General features: G+C 34.2%; 1 protein-coding gene across 2 annotated transcripts in view; it reads left to right on the forward strand.

Moving 5' to 3' along the window:
* Nucleotides 1–25,000, forward strand: part of COL11A1 (collagen type XI alpha 1 chain) — a 237,181-nt gene that overhangs the window by 200,254 nt on the left and 11,927 nt on the right. For both annotated transcript variants that reach the window (XM_006162840.3, XM_006162841.3), the window contains exons 55-65: nucleotides 1,866–1,919; nucleotides 2,057–2,164; nucleotides 2,628–2,681; nucleotides 14,718–14,771; nucleotides 15,649–15,756; nucleotides 16,268–16,321; nucleotides 16,422–16,457; nucleotides 16,554–16,607; nucleotides 18,813–19,062; nucleotides 22,583–22,695; nucleotides 24,363–24,431. In XM_006162840.3, coding sequence (XP_006162902.1) covers nucleotides 1,866–1,919; nucleotides 2,057–2,164; nucleotides 2,628–2,681; nucleotides 14,718–14,771; nucleotides 15,649–15,756; nucleotides 16,268–16,321; nucleotides 16,422–16,457; nucleotides 16,554–16,607; nucleotides 18,813–19,062; nucleotides 22,583–22,695; nucleotides 24,363–24,431 — 954 coding nt within the window. The remainder of the gene's footprint in view (nucleotides 1–1,865; nucleotides 1,920–2,056; nucleotides 2,165–2,627; nucleotides 2,682–14,717; nucleotides 14,772–15,648; nucleotides 15,757–16,267; nucleotides 16,322–16,421; nucleotides 16,458–16,553; nucleotides 16,608–18,812; nucleotides 19,063–22,582; nucleotides 22,696–24,362; nucleotides 24,432–25,000) is intronic.

Consider the following 25,000-nt stretch of genomic DNA (forward strand, 5'->3'; position numbering starts at 1 on the left):
TGTGAGATGGCAGAGTGAAAGAGATAGGGAATCAAGGATGGGGGGAAAAAAGCAAAACATACAAAAAACAAGAAATGGAAGATCATTTGCTGACAACATGTTTGTTGATGTGCTTGATTGAGACAATATACAGTGTACTCTGGATGGGAAAAAAAGTAAAATTAAAAAAAAAATACAAAGTACATACATTTATATTATTGATTTAACGAAAATCATTTATCAAATAAGGAAAAGCTATTGTTCTATTGAATTCATTACTTCTACTTTTGAAATAATAGTTGTGAGGGTTGTTTTTTATCAGTTTTGCATAGATTGATATTTTAGATATTACCCTAAAATAATTTATGGCTCAACACTTTAACACTAGAAAATATTTAAAGTTTACGCTTCAGCACGGAAATCCTCTTGCATAAATAGAAGGAAATTTAAAAGATGCACTTTGAAGTTTTAATATATATATTGTTATCAGCGTGTTGATGCCGCCTTAAAAGGCTGTTTCTAGAATTTATGTATCTCTTATCTTTGTGCTGAGGCACAATGAATGTCTAATAATAGATGAGGTTACAGTGATGACATTGAGAAAATAATAACTAATAATGACTCCACTAACTCAGAGATAAAATGAGTTCATGGAATTCTCTGGGTTTGATGAAGTGCTTGATACTCATGTTAAATGTGTATTTGAAAGACCATATGAAAGGCTGGCATGTAGTCGCCATTAGAATATTAACACAGCATCTGAAAAAGGGCACTTCATTCTCCTGCCTCACCTTTTTCTTAACAATTAACACCACCACGACAACCTCCAACCTCAATTTCAGTTAATGAAATGAGCACAATTCATTGTAAAAATTGAAGTAATCAAATGGAAAACAAGAGGGTCTGGGGATAAAAATGAAAAGCAATTTCTTAAAGATCATTTTTTAGAAATCTTTCTGTACTTATGCTTTGGATAACATCTCGAATATAAAGTTTTTCTCTTCTATTTTTGCTCTAAAACTAGATTTTAAAATGTAATGCTACTTTTTAATGCTACTTATTTATGTGAACTATATAGTTCCAGAAAATGAAAAAACTATTATCTGGTGACCATCACAATTTGAAATATCCTTGGACTACGATCCTATAAAAATGCTTGAATGACCTAAGAGTAGGACTGTGATCCCATAAAAATGCTTAAATGACCTAAGATTAAGGTTACAAACACATATAAGGATGGAAGTAAAATCCAATACATTCAGTTAATACCACATGACAAAAAGCATCTGAATATTTAATGTACTCAGGACAACTTTTAATTCATCATGATATATTTTAAAACTTTATTTTCATTATTTTCTTACATTAATGTGATGTGTTTTTCTTACATTATAATATACTCATTCTGTGCCTTATTTTTAATATTTTAAGTGAAAGCTTATACATAAAGGTTTGGACTTTCCTCATTGTGTCTTAAGCTCTATAAAGATAGAAAATCTCAATTTAGGGCTAGCCCATGGTGTGGCAGTTAAGGTGGCTGGATACTACATGCCCTTCTGCACAGTTTGAGTCCTGGACCTGGCAGCTTGAGAAACATACAGAGCACATATACACTTGGCCAAAATCTCGAAAAGAGGGAGAAATGGAGGAGAAGGGGTTGTGGGATTACCATTCACAATGAGAGGGGCTTTCTTGCTTTCCGTCCTTCTTTGTCTCTCTCTCTCCAACAAGTGCACACACCCTTTAGCAAAGTAGTAAATAGAAAAAGAAGAAAATCATAATTTATTAGAGTCTGCTACAAATTGAATTGGACTATTTGTAAATAAGTCCTCAGTAACATTTCTTTCATAAGTGACACATACTATAATGCAATTTTATGTTTACAGGGTCCTCCTGGAGCTGCAGGTGCAGAGGGAAGACAAGGTGAAAAAGGTGCTAAGGTAAAATGCCTATTATAGGTATTGTGTTTGAAAGTCTTAGGAATACATTGACTGACACTTGTCACAATACATTTAATAAAACAATGAAATGTCTTTTCTCATTACTAATGTGTTCACATATTTTATTTTTCTAACAGGGGGAAGCTGGTGCTGAAGGTCCTCCAGGAAAAACTGGCCCAGTAGGTCCTCAGGGACCTTCCGGAAAGCCTGGTCCAGAAGGTCTTCGGGGCATCCCTGGCCCTGTGGTGAGCATCAGTGCTAAAAGATCCTATTGTGACATTTTCTTTCTAAAACATCGTGAATAAAAATGTTTATGTAGGCATTATTTCATAAGATATAGTGTAGGTGCTATTGTGGGACATCAATAGATATTATATAATAAACCTAGATGGTCTTAAAACATAACTTTGACACTTGCTTATTGAGTTCACTGTGAAATTCTGACTTATGAATGCAGTATATAAAACTAAATCTCAATGATGTAAAATTATTACACATACATGTATGCATTCATACAAATATGTGTGCACGTGTATGTGGATATATTTGCTTATACACATAGTAAGAAGACAAAATTGCTTACAATGTTAGTATATGTTGTCCATGTGGTAGAATTCAAAAGCATTGGTTGCCACTTTTTCTTTTTTGTATTTTCAAAATTAAAAAAATGTATACTTTTAATTCAAAAAATATTTTTATTTTCTGTAGGGAGAACAAGGTCTTCCTGGAGCTGCAGGCCAAGATGGTCCACCCGGTCCTATGGTGAGTAGCATTTTCTTCCATTATTTAAAAAAAGAGGGTTCCTGAAACTAAATTGTTTATAAACTAAGATTTCTGATATTTTAGCTTATAAATTGACTTTTATTACCATATTCAGGAAAGTATATTACTCATACCTAAAAAGAATAAAGTAGTCCTAAATAATACATATTTGGAAAATATACCAGAAAGTCAGATCTTTTCTTTCTTATACACATTAAGATGAGATAGATAAATAAATAAATAAATAAATAAATAAATAAATAAATAAATCTATTTCCAGTCTAGATAAAATATCACTAATGGGCCAGGCCATTTTTTTCCTATTCTAGACACATCTCTCCAATACATGATTTCCTGGCACTTCATTTAAAAGAGTAGTGTTGGCACATGTATATAGAGATATGTAACTAAATAAATTGTTCTCTTTGTGAGTCAAACAGGATGAAAGATAAAACTTTAAACTCCTTTAATGAAGAAAATAGGATTATTACAACATTGAAGCTTGTATATTCTTATAAACTTATGTGCAAGCAACATGCTTAAGAAATGCAATAAAGCCTTTAGTTGGCCTCCGTGCCATTCATAGATGGAGTTTACTAGGAGATCCAAGGTATCCTTGCTGCATAATTTGGGCAGAAAGTGAAAAATAGAAGATTTGCTCTTTTATTGCTTACTAGGTGATTTGCTTAATTTATAAACAGATGTATTTCATACTAGAGATGTTTGAACTTTATCGCCCCAAAATAGTGATGTGTGAAGAGATTAATCAAAACAGCAAACAATACACAAAGCACCATTAGTTTAAATTGTGATACCTCTCATTGAAGTCCTTCCATTTAGTAATTATTTCACTCGAACACCTCTTATCATGAATATATTAATTGCCTCAGAGATATGCATACTCAGAAAGCCACCCAAACTGTCCTAATTCACAGTCCTAATTATTCCGGAGGCATTTCAGCTATTTATTTAATAAAGATGCTATGGCAAATTCTTCTAACATACCTACCAAATACTTCATAAGTACTAAAGAGATTACTTTTAAATTTGCACTGAAGTTAAAGATCACTTATTTAGGAACTGGATAAAGGTTATCCAATCTCAATTGACTTCAAGTAGCATATTATCAGTTCTGCATATTTTCCCATCAGCATAAAAGCACAGTTAGGTGATTGAAGCAGGATTGGCTCCACCTCTGCACCGCTATTTGGGGATATTCTTCTTAGATACAGTAAACGCCTAACAGCACAGCGCCAGAGCCTGGAAAAAAATATTTTTCCTTAATGTCACCCTACAATTTGCCAGAGATATTTTTTCTTGTTATTTCAGATTTTCCAATAAGTATTCTGACCTTTTTACAGATGAAATAAAAAACACCATGCTGGAGATTTTCCTTCAGTTAATATTAAAAATACAACTATCAGACACACCACCTGACCGCAGCTTGCACAATTTTATGTTTCTGACTCAAGTAAATGTGAATTTATAGCATTAGAGGGCTAAACAGCTCAAACCCTTTTAGGTAAAGTGAAGTAAGCATCACAAACAGTCTGGTCCCATTTCATTCTCTGGCTCCTTGTTTTATTGGAGAAGACTTACAATGTGACCATGTGGACTTTGCACAGCTTCAGTTGGTGATATCTAATCTTAGTGAAAACTCTGCTTAGTCCTTATGAGGTGAAAGTGGACAGGGAAATCATCTTTAGAATGATGCTTATGGCAATTTAATGAGATTTTCAACTCAGCTAAGAAGGATTTTTTTTGAATAGGTATTTTTTTAATCAGGGCGAATAGGGTATCATGGTCTCTGAGTAAAGTTATCAATTTAAGAGCCAGACTCCGTGGTTTCAAAAATAAATGGTACCATTTACTTGCTGGGTGTCTTTAGAAAAGTTCATCTGTTTTGTTTTCTGTTTTGTTTTGTTTTTTCTTTTTAGCTTTAAGTTCTTCATTTGAAACTGGTAATATTAGTAGCCTTTATCCCTTGGAATGTTATAAATTTGAAATGTGTTAAATGGGGTATTAATAACCCATGGGACAATAATAAATAGTAATAGCCACCTGTGGGGTTCTTATGTTATTTAAATGAGTTTTTGGTAGTATATTTAGACCATTGATTAGCACTTGCAGCACCAAATCTAGAATCATTAAATGAATTTAAAAATGGTAAATATTTTGGAAAGTATTCAATTTCATGTTCTTAGTGAAAAGTAGCTAAGTTTGACCTTATTCATGCTTTTTTATCATTGATAAACCTGCTTGCAAATTGTTGGTTGGTAAGCACATGGAAGAGATTAAAAAGTACCATTCCTCTTACAACCATTAGAACATATGTGAGAGGTGTTGTAATAGAATCAAGCAGAAGATGCCGGGGATACTCACAGTGGGTTATTAAAGTATCATCTTCTGAGGGAGCCCTTCCCTGTTTAGGTGTATGATAAGATATTGAAAGAGGAAAAGAGAGGTTCTAAGTGTGCATAAGATGTGGGAGGTGAGACTGATGGACACTTCAAAACTCATTCAAATTTACATTCATCCTGAAATTAATCCACATGAACTTTTTATAAATAATGCTTTCTCTGTTACATATTTTTCCTCATTATAATCATAAATATATTCACATCCATATCCAAGTCGACATGTGCTCCTCATGGCTTTCAGCCCTGCGATCCAGTATGCTGTGGACTGTGCCCCTTCGGCTGGGCCCTTACCCCAGCTTGAAATACAATTCAGCTTTCATTAAGTACAACTTACTGCTTTCATCTATCCAGATACACATCTAACTATCAGACTCTTTCTAACAGAGCATTCATTAGCCACAGAGGAAACAGTTCTACAATTTTACCCAAACCTTCTGCAGGCAGAAGTCTTTAAGGTAGAATGAAACAAATCCTTCTGTTTGGTGCCTGCCCACTCTCTGTTACCAACTCCATGAGAATTCAGATTTAATATATTTCTTTTTTGCTTTAAAAACTAGATATTTCTCATAGTAAATATTACTTTATGGATCAGTAGATGACATAATGGTTAATTGCTGGACTTCGACGTAGACGACCATGGTTCAAGTCCTAGACCCAGCAGCTTCAAACTCACACTGGACGCATGTGTGTGCATCCCCAAAAATCCTGAAAGGAGAATGGAGGAGAAAGGATTGCAGCATGGCCATCCCCCCTGGTGGGGTGGTGGTTGCTCGCTTTTTGTCTTTCTGTCTCTCAAGTGAGCGCACGTGCCTATAGCCAAAAAGAAAAAAAAAAATTACTTTAGGTCCAGTAGGTGGTGTAGAGGCTAAGGCACTGGATTCTATATGGCCGACTCCACAGTTCATGTCCTGTACCTGACATCTTGAAAAACAGTGGGTGCATGTGTGCCCAAATTCCTGAGTGGAGAATGATGGAAAAGGGATTGCAGAGTGGCCATCCCCTTTGGTGGGGGGTGATTTCTCACTTCGCCTCTTTCTGTATCTCTCTTCATCTCTCTCCAGTTGAGCACACATGCCCTACAACAAAAATAACAATAATTTAAATACATGTATATGCTTGAATTCAACCTTTGTGCATGTATATACAAGTACACACATTTATTTATATATATATATATATATATATATATACATACATATATACACACACACATATATTTATATACAAACATGCACACATATATTAACATTTAGAATCACTATACGGAACTAAGAATAAACAGCACATGTGGAAAGTATCAGAAAACTAAGAGCAATGAAGAGCCTATGTGAAGAATTCTAATAGAGTAATTTTTTTTTAAAGTGGAACTCCTGGCTACTTATAGATAGTCAACAGCATTTAAATGAGAATAATATTGAGTGTGTTAAAGAGAAGAGCAATGGTGGCTAAATTCTTCTGTCTGCTACAAAGTCAAAATTAACGTGAATTAATTGTTTTAGAATAAGTTTGTTTGTTGTAGGTAGAACTGAAATCTGTTTTAGTTTTAAGCTTTTATTTGGTTTCATATTCCTTTACTTTAAAGAACTATTTGTCCTCATGTAGTCAAAAAATTATTCAGTATTTATTTTTTAAAAAATGTATTACTGTCATGCAATCCTTGTCACAAAATGACATACACAGTAACTGATAGTGTTTTTTAAGGCATGAAAGCATGAGTAAAATGTAGGAGGAGTTATTGAATTACAGTTAGATATTTTTCTTTTTTCTTTCTTTTTTTTTTTTTTAACAGAGAGACTGCTATAGGGCACATTACTCTCTGGAGATACAGAGAGACAGAGAGTGAGAAATTACCACCCTGAGGGATGTCCATGCTGCAATCACTTCTCATCCATTCTCCTTGGGATTTTGATCATGCACAAACATGTGCCCGGCATGAGTTTTAAGTCGCTGAGTCCCAGGACTTGAACCATGATTGAATACATGGGAGTTCAACAACATAACCATTATGCCATCTGCTAATCCCAGTCAGATATTTTTCTTTAAAGCTACAATTGAACTCTGTAAACAGGGCTGCAATGTATAACATTCTCATTATAATCAAGCAAGTTTAAATAACAAAGCATTTGCTTTTCACCAAATTCCACATTATTTCACAATTTTATATTCTAAATTGTAGGATCTTCAGCTTGTTTAAAATTTCAATACACTAGTGTTTTGAGATGCAGATCAAAGCAAATATTCTGCAAAGCATAATACTGCAGGGGAAAATGTTTGATTGTGTATTCTAAACACTTCAGAATGTATCGTCCCTGTTTTCCTTTTTACTTTATTACTTATGAATTATGTATTTCTCTAGGGGCTTTCAATTTACTATATCCTCAGCAGAAAATAGAAAATATGGGTACTTGGGATAACATTTTATATGTGGAGCTGTTTTTGATCTGTTTCAGGTTCAGAGGGTTATTTACAACAGCTTTCAGTATCATAAAGTTACCAATTTCTATTTCAAGTTAATGAAAATAAGAATCTGATTTTGTCTGGCAATTTATCCTTACCTGTATAATTTGTAATTCATGAGAGATTATTAGCTTAGAAGAATTAACACTCATTACCTTTAACTTCTTCATGAGGAATATTTATAGAAAGGGGTGATTAGATCAAATCAATAACTCTTAATATTTTAAATTCATATAAAAGTTATAGACTAGATTATAATGTGCTCATTTTCACTAAAAAAGGTAAATCTTTAAGTAGAAAGAAAATGTTTCATGGTAGTCTTATAGAAGATACAGTAGTCATCACTCATGATGTAGTTTGGTTAAAACTAAAATGATATGCTTTCTAAGTGTAGTATAATAAAAACAATAAAAAGTGTTGAAAGTATAATTCAATTCAGTTGAAATAATTCAAACTCACAGAAAGCCATATGAATGGTTTCCTTTGTGATTTGATGCCTTGTTGCAGGCACACCATCCTTAATTATTTTGGCTCCATCTTGCCATGAGTCATATCCATATAAATCATCTTTTAGGGTCCTTTGTAAATCCGTCAGTGTCTGTTGACTGCATATTTTTACTTGTCATAATTTCAGAACAAGGATTTTATTTTGTGTTGCCTTCAATGTTAGAGTTTAACAATTTGTACATAAAAAATTTTTGTTCAAAGTCATCAATCTAAGTATTCCAGTAGGCAAGAGGCAAGACTAAGAGATACTAAAGCCATTATAGTTTTCATAAAAATATAAAAACATAAAAAGATAAATGTTATAGCCTTGAACTACAAAACAAAGTTAAATAATTGAAATAGATGTATATTTATACATGGGGGCAAGTAGGTGGCATGGTGGTTAGGGGCATGGACTCCCACATGCCCAACCACAGGTTAAGTCCCAGACCTGGAGGATTGCTTTCTTGCTTTCTCACTTTCCCATGCTCTCTGTCCCTCTCTGGTCAAATTAAAATAAATTAAAAAATACATAAATAAAATAATTCTTAAAAAAAGAGTTATATTTGTATAAAAACATACATTTCTTTATTATGAAATTTATCAATCGTTGCAAAATGAGCTTCAATTTAGAAATGATAGCTAAAAATACCTTCTTGGGGGTGTTATTAGGAAAAGCAGAATAAGTCCTAACTATTATGAGGATTCCAAAAACTGGGTAGCAGCAGTTAGTGTAATGGGTATGTCGCTGAACTCCCACGTAGCAAACCCTCATTCCAGACCCAGACCCGGTGGCTTAAATTCACGCCGGGTGCGTGCCCAAGATCCTAACAAAGGAATGGAGGGAAGGGATTGCGATGTGACCATCCCCCTGGGGGGGTGATTTCTTGCTTTCTGTCTCTCTGTCTCTCTCTGTCTGTCTGGTGAGCACACGTGCCCTATAGCAAAAATCTCTCAAAAAAACAAACAAAAAACAAACAAACAAAAACAAGGATTCCAAAAACTAAAGAATTTTTATAGAGAATTCCATTGAGCAGTCAGGAGAAAACTCCAATTAATTGAGCAGAAAAAGAATCTTTTGATGTGTATATTTTTTAATGTGATGGAAAAGAAAATCATATTTTTCATGGTAGGAACATTTGGTCAAGTAGTAAGACTGGGGGTCAAGTCCTTATTCTTTTTTCCACTGACAAGTTTTGTGATCTCACAAAATTTATAGCATCTTACATGTCTGTTTCTTTGTTTCTTTTTTAAAAATAGTGGTGTCATATTTGGTTCTTTCTGTAACTGAATCAATTTATAAAATGCTGTGGAGACTTTATCACAGGATTAATTTATATCAGTTCTAGCTGACTCTCTGACCTGGAAACAGAATCAGTAAGTTGGTCCCATGATCTTTCAAAAGAATTAGTGCCTGTGATCTTTCTGATATCCATGATATCAGATAATATCAAATTATATTTTATTATCAAATAATAATAATAAATTATTTTTCTTTTTTTAGAATGATTTATTTAATTTGATGTATTATTATTATTTTTCTTTGCCATTGTGCATGTGCATTCCCCAGAGAGAAAGGGAAAGTGAGAAAGCAAGCCACCAGATCTGGGACTCAAACCACAGCTTGCCATGTGGGAGTACAGTGTCCTAATCACTAAACCACATGTGGCCTTAATGGCAGTAAATTATTAAGAGAAAAATTGCCAGCAAATGGTATAGTGGTTACATCACTTGACACCTACATGGCCTACTCCAGTTCAAGTCCTGGACCCAGAGGATTAAAACTCATGCCAGACGAGTATGTGTGTATGCCCAAGATCCCTGGAGGAGAGTGGAGAAGAAGAGATTGCAGCATGGTCTCCTTCTGGGGGGGGGGGGTGTGATTTCTCACTATCCTTCTCACTCTCTCTCCAGTGAATTAATGTGCCCTAAAACTTCTTTAAAAAGAAAAAAAGGGAAAAAAAAATTATCAAAGGTCACATGTTTTGAAATAGACAAGTATAAAATGGCCTCAAGTGCCCCATGTTATAATTTGCTAAGACCATTTCTAGCTCATGAGTAGGAATTTTCAGCTCAAGATTCAAGAAGTTTTGACATTTTTTTCTTCACAGTTCTATACCAGCCAAGTTACACAGTGCTTTCTCTTTCACTTTCCTGTCATCTCTAACGCATAGATGTTTTCTCCCTCAAAACTTTCCAGTAGAGACTTGCTTTCTGTTCTTTTGGAGTAACTCTTTATGTTATCTGCCTGAGGAATACCATCTTTTCTTTGGTTATTCCAAAACCTTACATTCCTAAGGAATCTAACATCACATGGTAAAAGACTTTCAGACTAGGAACCAGAGTCCTAAATTTGAGTCCCAACTTTGTTACGTAGATGTTAAATGACTTGATCTCGTTTCCTTCATTGTTTAATTTACCGAGTACCTATTTACTTGTCAGAGAAAGAGAGAGGGAAAGTGAGAAAGCATTTCACATGAGGGATGGTCACACTGAAATCCTTTCTCCTCCATCTCTCCGTTATTTGGGGGTTTTAGTTATGCATACATGTGTCTGGCATGTTTTTCAAGTTGCTGCTCCAGGACTAGAACCATGAGGTTGACCATGTAGGAAGTAGGTTCTTTAACCACTATACCAGGGGCTGACCCAAATAGTTTCTCACAATCGAAAAGGACACGTCGGGATATTCGGATATTCAGTATCCCAGAAAATGAATAAACTAATAAGGGCATTGATAATCTATTCTACAAAATCTTGGAAGTAAACTTTCCAAATCTAGGGAGGCATTCAAATATCCAGACCCAAGAAATACAAAGGACCCCTGATAATTGAATCAATCCAAGAAGATCTTCTCCAAGGCACATTCTAGCAAGACTGGCCAAATCCACAGATAAAGACAACATACGAAAATTGTCTAGAGAGAAATGTCAGGTTACTTATAAAGATTATCCCACCAGGCTAACATCAGACCTCTCATCAGAAACAACGTGAGCAAGGAAAGAATGGGAAAATACATTCAAAGTGTTAAGTGAAAAATAGTTTCAACCAAGAGTACTACACCTGGCAAGATTATTCTTCATATGGGAAGAAAAGATACAAATACTCTCAGATACGGGACCAGCAGCTGGCGTGATGGCTATGTTGCTGGACTCCCATGTAGTCGACAGTGGTTTGAATCCCAGACATGGTGGCTTAAACTCACGCCTGGCGCGTGTGTGTGCATGCTCAAGAAGATCCTGACAAGAGAATGGAGGAGAAGGGATGCGTGGCCATCTCCTCCGGGGGGATGATTTCTCACTTTCTGTCTCTCTGTCTCTCTCTGTCTTTCTGGTGAGCGCACGCAGCATGCACCCTGTAGCAAAAACCTCTCAAAAAAAAGCATTCTTAGATAAAACCTAAAGAATTTACCAACACCAAACCAGCTCTTCAATAAATTCTGAAAAGAGTGCTTTACCAGGAAAACTAAAGACACACACACACAGAAATAAGAGAACAAAAAGCAACCAAGAAAATGTCCAACTTAGTGCTAGGTACAAGACATATCAATAATAATGCTGAATGTTAACTTCCAGGATTTAAATGGAAAGATTAGATCACAATAACACTGCAGATTAAGCAGAAGAGATTAATTACATAAGACTGAATTGGTGAAACAGAATTTTATGACTTCTGAGTAAAACATTACATTGTTTTTTTACTCTGCTTTGTTTTCCCATTTTAAGGATTTTGCTTTCTTTTGAGCTGTTGATATGCTCCACAATTGGTTAAAATGTTTTTTCTTTTCCTTGGTTTGTGTCTTTAAATGGAAACATAAACTTTTCTCCCTTCCTGACTCCTCTGGAATTGGAAAATATTTGGGAGTATTCTTACTTTGTGACAGAATAGTTATTTGTATAAATTCAATAATACCTGTTGCCTTGAATCAGAAATTGGAAATACTCGCTATTGGACAGGGCTTTGACTGGAATGTCATATCTGAAGATTAAACCAGAAGACTATAGAACTCAAGTAAGCCAACAGAAACTCTTGGAAAGATGGTCTGGCACCATAAACACTTCTGCCGGGCAGAGAGGTTTAGAGAAGTCATATGAAAGAATTCGTACAATAAAATAACCTGGACTTTTCCAGCCCAGCATTGTAATCAGTAGAGATTGCAAAAGAGCAGCCACATCAGAGGATTACCCTGAGGAAGACTTTATAGAACTCAAGTAAGCCAACAGAAACTCTTGGAAAGATGGTCTGGCACCATAAACACTTCTGCCGGGCAGAGAGGTTTAGAGAAGTCATATGAAAGAATTCGTACAATAAAATAACCTGGACTTTTCCAGCCCAGCATTGTAATCAGTAGAGATTGCAAAAGAGCAGCCACATCAGAGGATTACCCTGAGGAAGACTTTGAAGGAAGAAAAAGAGACACCTTTGCTAGCAGGTGGTGTATCACAGAATACTTGGTAGTCAGGGATGAACTGAGGTTTATGTGTGAATTGTGTGTTGGGTGTTTGCTTTTCAGTAGTTTGAGTAGTTGACATGTCAATATTTTCTCAGAAATATGAAAAAAATGAAAAAAGAAACAAATAAAAAATATTGAAAAACATACTGTCTCTGTTGTTATAGAGACACAAACAAAATTATAACAAATATTTTGAACATTTTCTTTAAAATTCAGTTTTTTTAAATTTTAAAAGTTGTTTATTAACTGTGAAGAACTATGGAGTATGAGTAAAATATTTTTGATATATAAAGTAAATGTTTGGGGGGAAATATAAAAACAAATAAATAACAAAATTTAAAAAAAAATCTCTAGTAAAAAGGATATAAATACCACATCAAGATGTTGTGACCATTGAAAATGTATTAGTGGGACCAGCAGTTAGCGTAATGGCTATGTTGCTGGACTCCCACATAGTCAACTGTGGTTCCAGTCGTGGACCCGGTGGCTTAAACTCACGCCGGGCGTGTGTGTGTGCATGCCCAAGATCCCGAGAGGAGAATGGAGAAGAAGGGATTGCGGTGTGGCCATCCCCCCTGGGGGGTGATTTCTCACTTTCTATCTCTATGTCTCTCTCTGTCTGTTTGGTGAGTGCACGCCCCATATAGCAAAAACCTTTCAAAAAAAAAGAAAAGAAAAGTATTAGTAACAGTTTGTAGATTCTGTGGCATCTTATATATGCAAGACATTATTGGGGTTAAAAGATATTCTAATTATATACTTCTTTCCAAGAATTAGTGAAAGATATCTATTTTCAAGAGAATAAAAAATAAGAATTGACATAATTCACAAAGCTGTCTGTAGCCTAGCAACATTATAGAGCCTCAGTTTCAAGTGGTGTATAGATAAGTAATCTCATTATGTAGATTAGTAGGTAGCTATTTCAATACATACAAAATAGTTGTTATTTAAATACAAACAAAATTGTGTATTAAAATTTTTGTCTTTTTTATGTTTTTTAAAGATCATTAACTTTATAAAGTTTGAGATTTTTAAAATTTTGCTAAAAATATTGTAACTTTTGAAATCTGAAATTACGTTAAAAGTATTTGAGCCACTAGACATAATTTATGAATTTTTCTAAATTTAGTGTAATTAATAATTTATACTTTCTTCTGAATTAAAAAGGTATATATATCATGTCCCATTTTTTAAATTAATTTATTTATTTTGCATTCATTCACTGAACATCATCACAGCATACAAAATGCAGTTTTACCATCCAGAATACACTGTATAATGGCTTAGTCATGCCTGTTATCATCAACAAATTATATATGTAGATATAGATATAGATAGATATTCCCTCCTGTTTCCCCCCCTCTGCCCTTTCCCACCCTCCTCCCACACTATCTCTGGTATCCACAGTTGCTTTCCATTCATTCCCCTGTCCACATTTTATTGGTTAACAGAATATCTTAATTGATCTAACTACTTTCAGTGGCAAGTTCCACTGATACATAAATATCTGTGAACAAATGTTTGACTTAAGGCATGAAACTGTAAGTAGAATGAATATACTATAAAATAGGACCTAGCTGAGGCTATATAGCCTACCATGGTCATTAAATAGGCATTTTTAAATATATATATATCTTTTTAATTTCAAGAAAGGCAGTTTTAGCTTTAATAAATCAAAATTTAAAAAAAAAAGTTAGGAGAACTTTGCTTAAGACTTAAAGCCAGGAAACAGGTTAGGATTCTGTTCAAACAGTAGATACATGGATCTATCAACAATTCAAGAGAAGGCAAAAGTCCCATTTTTAACTTCACATATATTTAATCAAAAGTTTCAATATTATGATTACAAAGTAAAGCCTTTTGTTTTATTTTATTTTATATTTTATTTTATTTTTGCCATAGAGCACTTGTGTGCTTGCAAGAGAGATAGAAAGAGAGAGAGGGAAAGTGAGAAATCACTACCCAGGTGGGATGGCCACGCTGAAATCTCCTCTCCTTCATTCTCCTCTTGGGATTTCGGGCATACACTTAGAATGATTTTTCAAGCCCCTGGGTCTGGGACACAAACTGGTCAGCCATGTGCTAATCCAGCACCTTACATACATGCCAATTGCTGGCCAATAAACCCCTTTATTCCAAAACCAAACTTTCTCTGTGACTAGAAATAGGATTCTCTAATTCATACCTATTCTACATATGTTAATTTTTTTTCTTATTATTTAGGGACCTCCTGGCTTACCTGGTCTCAAAGGAGACCCTGGCTCCAAAGGCGAGAAGGTAAGAATGAAATACAGTTTCCACAAGCTAACAGCAGAAGTAATTACTTTTGCACATTAACAACTGCTCAAAAGAAAATTTCAGACAATGTCCTTGTTATTCTAACTATGGAAAAATCTGTCAATCCTCAGCTTTCCAGATGTATTTAGAGAACTGAAAGTATGCAACGTAATTGTGGAAAATGTACCAGAATCCAATGTTATGTCTGCCCATGCTCCCTCTCAGAGCCATGTGGAGAGAACATATGGTTATACCAAAGTGACTATTCAAAAGTAAACAGATGGGTTAACAGCATGCCCATTTTTGTGTTTTTAAACATGGGAATGAAAATTTTAAACTACAAAAATATATTTGAAATAGTAACTTGATACCCCAGAATTTATGCTGAGTTACAGTAGTTAAAATAAGCCTTTTAGGTGGATGTCATTAATATTTCTTGGGTTATTTTTAATATCCAAATGTCCTCCAAGGGCAGCAAAGTATCAAAAGAATAGCAAATCATTTAATATTACATGAGATACTTATTAAAGTAATGAGTTTTTAGTCGTTTATTTCACCACTATTGCATATAGTCATTTTTTGTGTTTTAGGTGAGGGAATTCCTTAAATGAAATACTGAAAAATGATAAATTTTTGAAATACATTTGGTTCCGTAATACTTGCAACCTTTAATGAAGGTCTCGCATAATGTAAGCAGTCAAAGATTAGGTTGGGTGAGAAGAAGGAGGTTATTAATCCTATACTCCATTCAAAAGATTATTTTAATCTTGTTTGTTATTTTTTATGTCATGAATTTAATACACAAATATATTATGACTAGAACTTAATAATGGTTATAATTCATGTATTATTAAAATTTCTTCTCTGCCTTCCAAAGGGACATCCCGGTTTAATAGGCCTGATTGGTCCTCCAGGAGAACAAGGGGAAAAGGGTGACCGAGGACTCCCTGGCACCCAAGGATCTCCCGGAGCAAAGGGAGATGGAGTGAGTAAAACAGTAGACCATTTTTCCTACTCCTTTTCAGTAATACCCACACAGTGGCACACATCCTTTTAAACATAATCAAACAAGTAATTTAGGGCATCTTTATTCTAATTGCTTAAGCCCGTGGAGTTTTCAAAAAATATTTTTATTTAACCTTAAAGTAGACAAGTAAAAAATATAAATAAATGAGGAATTATAAAAACTACAATTCAGTAGCTATGCAAACATGTATTAAATTCCCATCTCATGAAAATTTCATTCTTAGATTTGTAGGAATACAAAGTGTATAGATAAAAATTTTATAAATATACATATGTGTGTATGACAAAAATGATAAACTTTCCAACAAAATAAGGAAAATATTTCAGAGTAGATAGATTTACAATGGAGTATTTTTAAGCTATTCTTAAGTATTTTCAAATTCTCTAGATTTCAAAATGTGCATTGTTATGTAAAACATGAAAGTAGAAAAGCTGAGGAAAAGTCTAAATTGGACAATTCTCCTTTTTAGGGAATTCCAGGTCCTGCTGGTCCCATAGGTCCACCTGGTCCTCCAGGCTTGCCTGTAAGTACAAGACCAATGGGTCTCATGAAATTACGGCTATCCCAAGGAGACACGAATGCTCCAGATATTTATCTATGCTTTCTGCCCTTGCATTTTCTAGGGTCCTCAAGGTCCAAAGGGCAACAAAGGCTCTAGTGTAAGTACTTTTCCTTTTTGCATTTTAATTTCTCAATGAAGCGTCTTCTGTTACCTTAGTCCTTATTTATATCCTGTCCGTTTTCCTTTCAAACAGGGACCTGCTGGTCAGAAAGGTGACAGTGGTCTTCCAGGGCCTCCTGGACCTCCAGTAAGTGCATGCTAAGAGTGATGTTCTGATAATTCACGTCTGGAGACTTCTGATATTTTTTTTTGAGTTCATAAGGTAGACAAAAAGCACATTCTGTCACCATTGTTGGTTTTATAGGAAATGGTAACTGTGTTAATTAAGTAACTACATCTACATGTCAATATTTATTTTAAAATTGATTTTACTCTTAATAATATACAGATATCTTGATTATTATTTTATACCATTGGGTTACTAATAATAGAAATACCTGAGTTTGGATAACTAATAAAGTATAGAGGTTTTATTCAGCTAATGACTTGGTGGTCCAAGATCCAGGAGCCACATGAGGTGAGGTTCTTGATGGTGAGCACTCTCTGCAGAGTCCCAAGATGCAGAGTTCACTAAATGTGAGCAGAGCAGACTTTGTGTCCTTGTCTCTGTCTCCTGAGAATCCCATGAATATCCAATCATGAGGGTCCCATCCTGACCCTAATCTCCTCCCAGAGGCTCCACCTCTCAACACTATAGTCAGATTAAGTTTTTCCCTCTTAATCCCATCATAACCAAATCCTAACACATGAATTTTTAAAGGACACATTCAAACCATAATATATATTAAAATAACCGTGTTTTGATTATATACTTTTTTATGTCACATTTTAATGAAACATATTTTGTGTGCCACAACAATTCATTTATTCCCAACTCTAGAAGTAAAGACAAAGTTCAAATGCTTGGCATTTTATTTCCTGGTACATATAATGATAAAAGTAAAGGCAATAAGAATAGCTACAATACTATTGGATCTTTAGAAAAGTCATGATGTGTTTTTGTATAGAAAAACATAGAAAAATATATCTTGACTTTTCCAATGACCCAATATTATTAATACGGAAAATTTCCAGGCATCATAAAACTGTAAAGTGGAAGAATTAAAATATTGACCCATGTGGGGACCAGCAGTGGTGTAGTGGCTAAGATGCTGGGCTCCCACGTGGCCGGCTGCAGTTTCAGTCCCGGGCCTGGCATCTTGAAACTCATGTTGGGTGCATGTACATGCATACCCAAAATCCTGAGAGGAGAATGGAGGAGAAGGGGTTGCAGCATGGCCATCCCCCTGGGGGATATCTGTCTGTCTCTCCAGTGAATGAACACATGTACGCTATAGCAAAAATATTTAATTTCTTAAGCTAAAATGTATCTAACTATATATGTGTATACATTTCCTAAAACTGTCATAATAAATTACCAGAGACCAAGTGACTTAAACAGAAACCTGTTGTCTCACAGTTCCAGGTCTCTGTCCTTGGTTTGTAGATGGCTGACTTCTCACTGTCTCTTCACATCATCTCTGTGACCAAATTTCCCCTTTTTGAAAGACTGTCAGTTACGTTGGATAGGGCCCACCTAATGCCTTCATCTCAACTTGAATAACTGTAAATGTAGCCATGTTATTTAAAAATAAGATCACATTCTGAAGTGCTGGGAGGAAGGACATCAACACATGAATTTCGGTAGGGCACAATTCAACCCATAACAGTATGGTTTAACTATTTGGTATCGCTCTTCCATATAAATAAGTTCATTTCTGATTCCATTTATTTTAAGTCTGTTAATTTATAAAGATTTAAGTTGTACATATTTAAAGCAAGCTAATATGTATGTATTTTTTAAGTTCGGTGTTTCTTAATATAAATTATTCTCAACTGTAGTAGGCAACCTATTAGTTAGCATAATATCTTAAAAGTGCTGTCCTGGACTGGTGTGAAATGTGTTCATGTTGGAAAATTAACTTTACAAGCTAAGTAATGTATAGTGATTGAATGTATAAAAGAAAATAAAAATATATTTTAAAAGATGCTGTTTTAATCCTCAGAAATTAAAATCCAGTCGTGGAGAAAGGGCATAGATGTGAGAGTTAATTAATAAATAAGAGAATAACATATATAACATAGATATACGTAAACCTCTACTATACTAATGTATAAAGAGCAGAAATTATGTTTTGAATGTCTATCTCATTGTGTTAATAAGGTTCCTTTTAAAAGAACTTACAAAATTAACACACATATTCATAAATGTACCATACATCATATATTTTATAGTCACTGAAAAGCTGAACCAAATATAATTTTTGTAGCAAAAAAATAAACTTGTAATAGCTCATATCTGAAGAAAAATTTACTTCTAGAAGCAGTTATACTCACATTATCTTCTTCACAGGGTCCACCGGGTGAGGTCATTCAGCCTTTACCGATTTTGTCCCCCAAAAAAACAAGAAGACATACTGAAGGCATGCAGGCAGATGCAGATGATAATATTCTTGATTACTCGGATGGAATGGAGGAAATATTTGGTTCCCTCAATTCCCTGAAACAAGACATTGAGCATATGAAGTTTCCAATGGGTACTCAGACCAATCCAGCCCGAACTTGCAAAGACCTGCAACTCAGCCATCCTGACTTCCCAGATGGTATGTTAATAATACATGACAAAGCAAAAGCACTGAGTTACCGAGGTACACTGTCAGCTCATTAATTCTAGTTAAATGTTTAATATAGTCTCTAAATAAAACTGAACCAAATAATTATTAATTCTAGTCTTGTAGACAGAAAAAGTCATTTACACTGTGCAATTTAAGTTCTACTTTGGAAAAGCCTTGTCTGTTAAATAAGGTTTTATTAAATTATGACAAGATCATTTTTCAATGATTATAGATAGGTTAAATGTATTTTGTCTCATAGTATCTATCCTAGTATAAGTTTTATGTGTGTACACATATGTTCATATCACTATATGATTGTTACTAACTTTACATTTATATATGTATATGAATACATAATGATGATTGCATCAATATGATTAGTTAAAATTGACACAATGATATGCTTAGTACTTTACATTAATAGGAATAATGTAGATATGATTAAATAGCATAATAGTTGGATATTTAATATGTAAGTTTTGTGATCTTTGATACACAGAATATTTAAGAATTTGGATACTTTCAGATAAAAATAATCAACTGCAAATAGCTTATTTAGCAATAATAATTAAGATAATTTATTGGGACCAGCAAGTGTCATAATGGTTACATGGCTACATTCCCATGTAGTCAACCACCATTTGAGTCTTGGACCCGGAGGCTTAAAACTTGGGCATGCGTGTGTGTGTGTGTGTGTGTGCCCAAGATTCCAAGAGGAGAATGGAGGAGAAGAGATTGCGGTGTGGCCATCCCCCATGGGGGTGATTTCTCACTTTCTATCTCTCTGTCTCTTTGTCTCTCTTTTGAGTGCATACACCCTATAGCAAAAATCTCTGTAAAAAAAAGAAAAAGATAATTATCATACCTATTCTTATATAAGACATTTTGCACAGTTATCTTTCTGAAAGGGAGACAGTGCTAAACTGGTAAACTAAATTCATATAATTAGTAAACTAACAAGGAACATATTTTTATCTGATTTTAAATCTCCCAGTTTATACTGAAATATTTTACCTCCCTTTTTACTCCTGAAAAGGTATGTTTTCTGTATGAATCCCATAATGAATGTTGTAACTGTGACCTAAACAACTCAGTGCAGATAGAAAAGCTTGATGACATTTAGAAACAGCCACCCTTAAGGAAGAATGTCATAAAATCTTGTATTAATTAAACACAGCCTGTTCAAACTAAAACATGGAAGTTATTACAAACTAAAATACAGATTTTTCAAACTTATATGTTTATTTGGGGAAAGTATATTTAGATCAATGCATTATAAGAAGATTCTAACTTCTCACTGTAAATAATTTAGTCTGAGCATGTGTCAGAAAATTTTCCTTCTATTTCCAAATTTAAATATATTTGGCCTATAAGAAAATTCCTGTTGAGTTTCTATGGTCTCTATATAAGAATAAAGATAATATATGACTGTATGATGAGATTCCTACATATATAATCTAGATGAATAAGGTAGGCATAATTGAAAATCAAATGTAAAATACAATTACATGTACAGAATTATGAAAAAATATATGATTAAGCAGAACTGGTGTAGTCAAGGTAAAAATTATATGTATTGTGGGAATGGTAAGGTCACTGTGGATTACAGTTCTCAGTGGCTTTATATAAAAAGTAGCCTCATTAATTCTTTAATGTAGTAATTAATTAATTAAGATAAAATATTTATTTGTTTAGTAGTGCCAGGAACTATTCTTCGTATAGAGATTCATGGATGAACAGAAAAAAATAATGCTCTAAATTTGCTAATTATCTAATGATAAAGATAGGAAATCTCAAAAATAATACTAATAGCATATTATGATAGATACTATGGAAAAAACAGCTGAGCATTTTGATGATTAAGGGATGATTCATTTTAGATGACCAGGAGTTAATATTTAAGGAGGTGACATTTAAGCTGAAACCTTAAAGAGATAGTAATGCAAAGAATGAAAAGAGTATTTCAGGCAGAGTGTGGAACATTTGTAAGGCTTCAAAGAAGGTAAGTTCTTGGTGTTTTGAAGGAATTGAAAGAAGATTTATGTGGCTGAACAATTCTGAGCAAACTGGAGAATGATTTGAAGTGATTTGGAAAGAAGCAAAATGAAATCAAAGGAAGGTGATTAAGAGCAAATCTTGAGAAGAGCTGATGGCAGCCTAAGTTAGGATGTAGAAGTGAAAATGGGAGATGAATAAATGAGAGATAAATTAAACATTGTATCCATAGGATCCTGAACCACATTTCTTAGCAGATGTATCTTAATAATTAAGCTATTAATATAGTAGTTGAAATAACATTTAAAAACAATATTAACTGAATAAATCAAGATAAAAAATAATGATGCATCCCACATCATTCCAATTATCAAAGAATAAGAGTAGTTATCTCTTGTTGATAAAAATCATGAATGTTTTCTCTTTTTTCGGTAGTTTTTCTTTCGTTTTAGAAGTTAATCTATTAATGGAGTAATCCCAAAAAGTATAAATGTTTTGGTTAAAAAGATATTAAAATTACCCCCCCCAAAAAAAATAGGAGAAGCTTAGTGACTATTGAAATTCTTCCTCTGTTTATGCACAAGTAGTAGTAAAGGATAAAGCAGGTTGGCATTGCATTTTTTGAGTTCCAATACTAAGCTAAGAAACGGAGCATTTAAGATGTTAAAAAAGTTCATAGCCAGCGGATTGACTAATCCAAACTAATTTAGAATGAGAGGCAGCATGAAAAACATGAGAGGATGGATACAGAGTAATCATCACATGTATTAGCAGTACCATTTCTCAATAACTCTTATTGAAAAATAATATTGTCAACTATTTAAAAAATAACTTTGTGTTACTTTTGCTGCTTATCATCTTTACTCATATAACATCAAATTCATGCTCATGGTTATTCCTATGGTAGAATTCATTCTGCAGCATTTTCATACTGGCATTCTTAGCTGACTGCACTTAATAAAGGAGTCCTCCTCAGGACCTCATTTGAAAAGGAAGTACATTTACTATGAAACCATTTTACAAAGTAAGACAAGAATATGATCACGGAGGTTCGGTAGATGCTACCACTTCCATTGTTAAACATGAATAAGCTAGAAGATAATATATTGATTATCATACTAACATTATTTAAGTAGTACATAATACTTGCTAGATTTGGAATCAAGTGTATCTGCTTCTAGTGTGCAGGCAATTTATTACAGGTGTATAAATAGAATGCTAATATTTAAGAGGTGACATTTAAGATGAAACCCAAATGTGTTAGGCATGCTAAGAATAAAAAATAATTGTCCAGGTAGATCATATGGAGTATTTTCAAAGATTTGAAGCATATAAGACAAAGGATCATACTTTGGTCATTTAGGCGTATACCTCAATATGTGCAAAAGTATAAATGCGAGACAATCTATGAATATTTATTTTCCACATTCCTGTTTCTAATAAAATTGGATATATAATGCATTTAACTTTCATATCAATACATTTGTATATGATTATTTTTAATACCTTCTAGGTGAATACTGGATTGATCCTAACCAAGGTTGCTCAGGCGATTCCTTCAAAGTTTACTGTAATTTCACGTCTGGTGGTGAGACTTGCATTTATCCAGACAAAAAATCTGAGGGAGTAAGTACCAATCTGTTTTGGTGGTGAATGTTGACAGTTCCTGCCATGTTTTTGCAATATTGAACTAAACAGGGACATTATACTGTCATATTTCCATTTATCTGCTTTTCTTACAGAGTAATTAGAGCATTTCATTTGCATAAACATGAATAAGACACCAAAGTGATGCACACAGTTAACAAATACTTCTCGCCTTTGTTTTTTACCCAGATGCATTCTTTATGCACCTGCTTGCTCTCTCAAATTCTATGCTTTCTATGACACAGCACAGCTGAATCTCAAATTTTAGTGCATATATAATATTCTGCCTAGTTACCACATGGTGTAACTCACAGCTGCATATTATGGTCAAAATATACAATTTTGTGAAGAATTAACATTTATATAAAATAAGTGTATTGTCTGCACAGGCCTGTTTCTCACTTATTCTCTCTAAAGAGATTCCTTGACTTTGACCTAACAGCATCAGTGCCCTTGAATTCTCTCCTTAATGCTAAATACAAAGCATTAATATAAGACTTTTCACTAGCATAATTATATTTTCCAACTATTTTATAAGTAGGAAATTTAGTCTTTATTTGTATTCATGTGATAAATGAATGCAAATTATGTAAATGATCTAGGCATACGAAGTTACAGGAAACTCCTGAAGGCCAAGCTTATAATTTTATGTGTGGCTAATGCTTTTTGGGGAAACAATTAAATTCATCAGTATAGAGTATGTAGTAGTGGCAGGAGGCAGAGCAACTTCCATCTCTCAACCCTGCTTGGCATGTGGGAAGTGAAATAAAGTTCGCTGGTTCTAGCCTCCAGAGAAATATGAGAAAATAAAGAAATGCCTCCCCTTATACTGATCAGTAAAGTTTCCTCTGGTGAGTACTTAAACACCCTTCTAATTTGCTGATCTTTACAAAGAAAAAAAAATAATTACAGATCCAAAAAAGAGTCTAAATATTCTTCCCAGCAGGACAAAATTAGACCTGCTTCCTGCCCCTGACTTTTCATAGTGTCCCCTTCTGATCTCCGAGCAGCTCCGTGGGCTGTGGCTGATGGCGCCTGCCTTGCTCATCACCTGACTGGCAAGCGGTCACCTTACTGTTCCACCAGCATCTCCTGTACTCTTAGTATGCCTCTAGCAGATGCTTTTCCCCACTTTTCTTCTTGAGCCACAAGAGAAAAGAACAAGAAGATAGGGTCAGCAGATGGCATAGTGGTTAAGGTGCTGGACTCCCATGTGGTCGACCGCAGTTCAAGTTTCAGACCTAGTGGCTTGAAATTCAGGCGTATGTGTGCGTCTGAGAGCCCAAAATCCCAAGAGCAGAATGGAGGAGAAGATAACTGTGGCATGGCCGTCCCCCTTCGGGGAGGGGGGAGTAGTTTCTTGCTGTCTGTCTCTCTGGCAGTACACACTCCATAGCGCAAATCTCTCACTTAATCTAAAATAATAATAATAGTAAGAGAACAGGAAGAAAATGATAGTCTTTACTACATGGAAACCATAGAATCAATCTCAAATTTTGCTCTGTCTCATTCTTTTGTAATCCAAGGTAGATCTATTTTAAAAGACTTCAGTCTCTTAGTCTTACTGAAAATTATTGATAATGTGCATAAAAATATCTGTTCATGATTTTCACCTGCTTTCTACTTTTTCTGTTCTTTTGCAATAGGTAAGAATTTCATCATGGCCAAAGGAGAAACCAGGAAGTTGGTTTAGTGAATTTAAGAGAGGAAAGCTGGTATGTATTATGGCTTGTCTTGAACTCTGTAAGTGATGCTCAGCTGATGTATTTCTAGACCCTACTGTGAAAGTCCAAAGCACACTGAGCAGGACTCCATGCATTCTGTAGATTGCTCAATCTACTAACTCTTAAACCACAATAAAACAATCGAAAATATTTTAGACTTTGTGTCAAAGTGAATAAAAATATACTAATACTATTAAAGTAACATGATCAAATAAAGTGTACATTTCTTAAGTCCCTGAGATAGACATCATAAAAGCAGATTGAGTTAGAAATATAAGGTATAGAAATATGATATTCATTTAGTATTTCTGACAACTTCTATCTCATTTTCTGCAAGAATATTTTTGGAATGTATATGTGTGTGTGTGTGTATGTGTGTTTTAGGACTGTTACATTTGGAAATAATGTGAACTGACTGACCCTTCATGGGTATTGTAGCACAAGTTTACTTAAATAAATAATTCCATATAATTAATTAACAGTTCACTTTAATAATTTTCTTTAAAACTTTTTAAGAGAGATTTTTGCTATAGAGCATTGCTCTTGCCGGTTAGAGAGGC

Source organism: Tupaia chinensis, unplaced genomic scaffold, assembly GCF_000334495.1.
Source record: "Tupaia chinensis unplaced genomic scaffold, TupChi_1.0 Scaffold140874_1, whole genome shotgun sequence".
Classification (NCBI taxonomy): domain Eukaryota; kingdom Metazoa; phylum Chordata; class Mammalia; order Scandentia; family Tupaiidae; genus Tupaia; species Tupaia belangeri.